The following is a 5,452-nucleotide window of genomic DNA, read 5'->3' on the forward strand; positions in this document are numbered from 1 at the left end:
TGGCACAGTAATGGGCTTGGGCCATGGGCCATGGGTTGTGTTGGGCCAACCCCCCAAATTATCCCTAGGGAGGACAACACGGCCCAGGACGGCTTGCGGGCCTACACAACACGACCTGTTTTACACCTCTAAGTATGATCCCCACCCTAAACTCGCCCATTGCCATTCCTACCCTAGAGGTCATCCCCTAAACCTATAACACCCTGCAAACCCATAAATATAGTTCTATTATTTATGGTAATTATAAATATAGTATCCAATACTTATGAAAATTATTAAAATTTTCCAATTATTTATTTGAAAAAATGGAAGTTTTATAATTTAAGTTTTACTAAATTAACAAAATCGCTAATTATTGCTAAAAAATTATATTAAATATCAAAATTACTGAAAATATAAAAAATAAATTTATTTATTGAAATTAATTTTCCACCAAACATTATTGAAAATATCAACAACTACTTATTGATAAAAATTACTGATAGTTTTTAGTTATTAAATTTGTATTTATTAATATTTTAAATAATTATTAATTTTTTAGTAATTATTGATTTCAATAATAATTTTTTTTAAACATGAAATCAAATTACCAAAATCAGTAATTTTTAGCAGGTAATTCTTAGTAGTTAAAATTTTCAATTTACCAAAATTACAAAAAATTATAGTTTAGGTGTTGATGTGTACTAAATTATATTCAATAATATCAGTAATTATTGAAAATATAAAAATATTTCACAAATTAATTTAACTACCCAAATTGATTTAGTTAATTAACTTACCCACTCTTTTGGTTTCTAGATGGTTTATAATATAGATTAAGAGGTTTTTTAGGAGGAATTTTAAACGTGAGAGATTATTTAGGAGAAATTTTAGGAAGGGTTGAGCTCATTGGTAATGAGAGAGAGAGAGAGAGGTATTGGGTTGAAGAACGAAGTGGGAGAGACATAGAAGCGGGGAGGCAAGGTAGGATTAAAAGAATTTTTAATTTGGATAAAATATAAAAATCTAATCATAAAACCTCCCCTAGATTTTTAAAGAATTTGACAAAAACCTCCCTACCGTCAATGACTCAGACGGAAAACGTTAGGCCCATGCATTAATTTTGTTCAAATACCCATTTTACCTTTTTTCAAATTAATTTGTATACATTTTTACTGAAATAGCCCTATCGATCTGTTATCCTCTTTAATCTTTACCTCTCTTGTCGGCCGCTTTTATCCTCTTTCCTATCCCTGAACTCCACCCTTTGAAGATGAGGAAGGCGGCAGCTATACAACCCCAAACAGAACACAGCTCTTTCCTTTTCTCGCTGTTCTTTCTTCGTCTATCTCTTCCTCCTCTTTCAATCTCCCATGAATCTATAATTTTTTGTTTAGTTATGTTTCTCTTGTTTGTTCAGTTATGTCTCTCTTGCAAAGTTCTGTTGATTCCGAGTTTCAACTGAGATAGAGAAAATAAAGCAAGATGAACGGTTTGATGACCAAATCCTTCCTCAGCTATGTGGATCTGATGAAAGAAGCCACGAAAGATCTATAACCTGGCAATATCAACTTGGAGATGGCAGCGACGGCAACGCAAAATCAAATAGACCATAACCTCGCCCAATTCTTGGAGGAGGCCGAGATGGTGCTGAAGAAGACCGGTTTCATCAGAGACATCCTAGGCCGGCTGCAGCAAACCAACGAAGTGAACAAGTGCCTCCACAAGCCGAAGGCCCCAAAATATCTATGCAGTCGGATCAACGCCAATATCGTGATATTGAGAAGAGCCTGCTTGAGCTGCACCAGGTGTTCTTGAACATGGCGGTGATGGTGGAAGCTCAGGGGGAGCAGTTGGACGACATCCAACACGATGTCCTGAATGTTGTTGAGTATGTGAAGGACGAAATGCGCAATCTCAGGACTGCCAAGAACTATCAGAAGAGTAGCAGGAAGTGGATGTGTGTGGGGTTGATTATACTCTTGGTTCTCATCGTATTGGTCATCATTCCCATCGCCATCAGTTTCAGTTATTCTAAAAGGCTAAAATCTTTATTTTAAGGTTGTTATTTCTATTGATTTGTTGATTTGTTTTTCTTTTTGGGAAGGGGGTTGGGGGGAAGTGAGGCGTTTCTCTTGTTCCTTCATCCATTTTAACCTGTATGATTGTTGATTGTTCTTTCTAATGATTTCTCTTTCATTGTTCTTTTTGTTACACTTTAGGATAATTTTGTAAACGTTGACGTTTTTTGTATGGATAAATTCAGGGGAGGTTTTTGCTAAAGTGAAACAATAGTAGAGGTTTTTATGATTGTCAGAAATTTTAGGGGAGAATTTTATATTTTACCCTTTTTAATTTTTTTCCGATAACTGTAGGAGAGTGATGTGACCCTTATTCACAAGAATCAAAGTATTGGTATCGGGTATCGTATCGGACAACTTAGATACGAATACGCTTTAGAAACACATGGATACAAACGAAATATATGAAAACATAAAAGGAACACTAAGAAAATAGATACAAATTTCGTAAATATATCAACTACACTAACTTTAAGGTCAAAATAACTATAAATAAGATATAAAAAATAAGAAATATATATTTTAATGGTATATATACAAAAATATTACAATTAATATTATGTAATGCATAAATATCATACAACTTTGTTAATAATCCATCAATCAAAAGTCTAAGACTTATATTATATAGATCTTTATAAATTAACACATGCATAAAACCATTATTATATTATATTCTATTTAATTTGAAGATACAAACAAATGTTATTATATTTTAATTACTATATTAATTATTTTCCATTTTAATATTTTACTTTTCAATTAATAGAAAAAAAAGTCAACCAAAAATTAAATTTTGAAATGTTCGATAAAAAATATATTTATTTGCCCCAAGCGCAAAGATGAATTTTACATCTCCACACCTTCCTCTTTTATAGCCCATATCTCCTCATCCTCTCCTCCAACATTTCCGATGTGGGACTCATATATTCTTCCTTTCTCCTTTCCCTTTGCTCATGTTTATACCGATCGAATCAATCTACTATCTACACCGTTCGTATATCCGTAATCCATATACATTAACAGCCAAAAAAAATCATGATCATTGATTTGATTGTTTGAATATGAACGATGGATGATGAAATCCATAGCTTCCTCGTCTTCTTCGCACTTGTATTCATCTCTTGATTCTCTTCTTTACTTCTGCCTGAAACCCAAAATCTGTAAATGCACCCACTGGAAATCTCCGTTTCTGTATAATTTAATACCCAATGAGAGAAGCATATACACGGATCTCCCTCCACATTCTCCCCGAATTTCTGCAGAGTTCAGTCTAAATTCTGTTGTCCCACAGCTCCTTTCTGCGATAAAATCTTCCTCTTCGGTCTTCGATTGCCATGTAATCCATGCCCAACTTATCAAGTCTGGAAAATACAATCTTGGGTTTATCGGTGATCAATTGGTAGCGGCGTATGCCAAGTTTGATCGTGTGGTTGATGCACGGAATTTGTTTGAAGAAATTCCAAACAAGGATTTGGTCTCCTGGAATTCTATGATTTCGGTGCTTTCCCGAAGAGGAGATCTGAGCGAGAGCTTGGATGTATTCCGTAGGATGAGATGGGAGATGGGTATCAAACCCAATGAGGTGACGCTTATCTCCGTTCTCCCAGCTTGTTCCGATATGCAAGCATTAGATGGAGGCAGGTATATTCATGGTTACACGGTCAAATTGGGTTTTGAATCTGAAGTTAAAGTTGTTAACTCTCTCATTAACATGTACGGGAAGTGTGGGGCTGTAGATGCAGCTTATCGATTGTTCGATGCCATGCCATCGAGGAATTTAGTTTCGTGGAATTCAATGGTCGCAATTTGCAGTCAATATGGGTTTAATGAGGGTCTTGACATTTTTAATTTGATGAGAAGAGCGGGTATCGTGCCCGATCGAGCCACCATGGTGACTTTGCTTCATGTTTCTACAGATTTAATCACAGTCACAGGAAGGCAAGCAAAGGCCATTCATGGTTGTATTGTCAGCTGTGGATTGAATTTGGACGTGACTGTTGCAACCGCGCTCATAACTGTGTATGCAAAGTCGGGGAGCTTGGGTTCCTCTCATGAAGTATTCTGTGAACTGAACAACCCAGACAGAATAGCTTGGACTGCCATGCTTGCAGGCTATGCCATGCATGGTCATGGAAGAGATGCAGTCGACTTCTTTCATCTCATGATTAAAGAAGGTGAAGAGCCTGATCATGTCACCTTTACACATTTGTTGAATGCATGTAGTCATTCAGGACTTGTCAACGAAGGTAAGACATACTTTGAAGTTATGTCTAAAGTTTATGGAATCGAGCCAAGGATGGATCATTATTCATGCATGGTTGACCTCCTTGGTCGCTCTGGGCATTTGGAGGAAGCCTATGAGTTGATTGAGAGGATGTCATTCAAGCCGAATGCTGCTGTCTGGGGGGCTTTGCTGGGAGCCTGTAGGGTTCACCATAAGATTGAACTTGGGAAGGAAGTTGCTGAGAAGTTGTTTTCCCTTGAACCACTAGACCCCAGGAATTATATTATCCTATCAAATATGTATTCGGCATCTGGTTTGTGGACAGAAGCCTCGAAGGTTAGAATTTTGATGAAGCAAAGAGGTCTCAGAAAAAACTCAGGTTGCAGCTTTATTGAACATGGGAATAAGATCCATCGTTTTGCAGTGGGTGATTGGTCACACCCAGAATCAGATAGGATTTACAAGAAGCTACAGGAACTTGTTGGGAGGATGCGTGAAGCTGGGTTTGTTTCCCAAACAGGATTTGTTCTGCATGATGTTGATGAGGAGGTGAAGGAGGATATGATAAATCAACATAGTGAGAAGCTAGCGATTGCATTTGGGCTTCTGGTGATGGGCACTGGGAGGCCTATTATGATTACCAAGAATCTTCGTATATGTGGTGACTGTCATAGTGCTGCAAAGTTCATTTCATTCATGGAGAAACGTTCAATTATCATCCGAGATTCAAAACGTTTCCACCATTTTGCTGATGGCTTCTGCTCTTGTGGTGACTATTGGTGATCCCTGACGTTATCAAACTGATTATGCACAAAGGATTAGTAATTGAATCACAAATATGGTTAAAAGTGAAAATTGGTTAGTTTTTGCCTTTTTAGCTGATTTATTATGTATAACCCGACTTTCACAATTTCTGATAGATTTGGTTATGGGGATCCTCTTCGTTTCGGACTGTTCTCAAATCTCTACCCACGATACATTACAGCTGCACATTGGGAACAACTCCCTTGTCATTCATGGGAAGATGTTCACAATACACAGTGGTGGTGCTTTGTGGGTAGGGATGTGGGAACAACTTGTGGGTAGTAGATCTCGATTGCTTCATTTCAACCCATCTTTGGATATTGTATAACACATTTCAGGGGGACTCATGGAGTGGGGACAA

At 37.1% G+C, this 5,452-nt stretch overlaps 1 protein-coding gene across 1 annotated transcript; it reads left to right on the forward strand.

Moving 5' to 3' along the window:
• The first annotated feature begins 2,931 nt into the window (after positions 1-2,931).
• On the forward strand, positions 2,932-5,220 carry LOC148849387 (Tetratricopeptide repeat (TPR)-like superfamily protein). Its single transcript, XM_088951440.1, has one exon. It carries the CDS (start codon positions 3,136-3,138, stop codon positions 5,068-5,070), a length of 1,935 nt encoding a protein of 644 aa, XP_088807566.1. The 5' UTR covers positions 2,932-3,135; the 3' UTR covers positions 5,071-5,220.
• Positions 5,221-5,452: the final 232 nt, after the last annotated feature.

This window comes from Nelumbo lutea, chromosome 6 (genome assembly GCF_056320005.1).
Source record: "Nelumbo lutea isolate HS-2025 chromosome 6, American lotus-T2T, whole genome shotgun sequence".
Taxonomy (NCBI): Eukaryota; Viridiplantae; Streptophyta; class Magnoliopsida; order Proteales; family Nelumbonaceae; genus Nelumbo; species Nelumbo lutea.

Bases quoted from the DNA above. Each gene is read 5' to 3' on its own strand.
- LOC148849387 (XM_088951440.1), top strand. From the start codon at position 3,136: ATGATGAAATCCATAGCTTCCTCGTCTTCTTCGCACTTGTATTCATCT.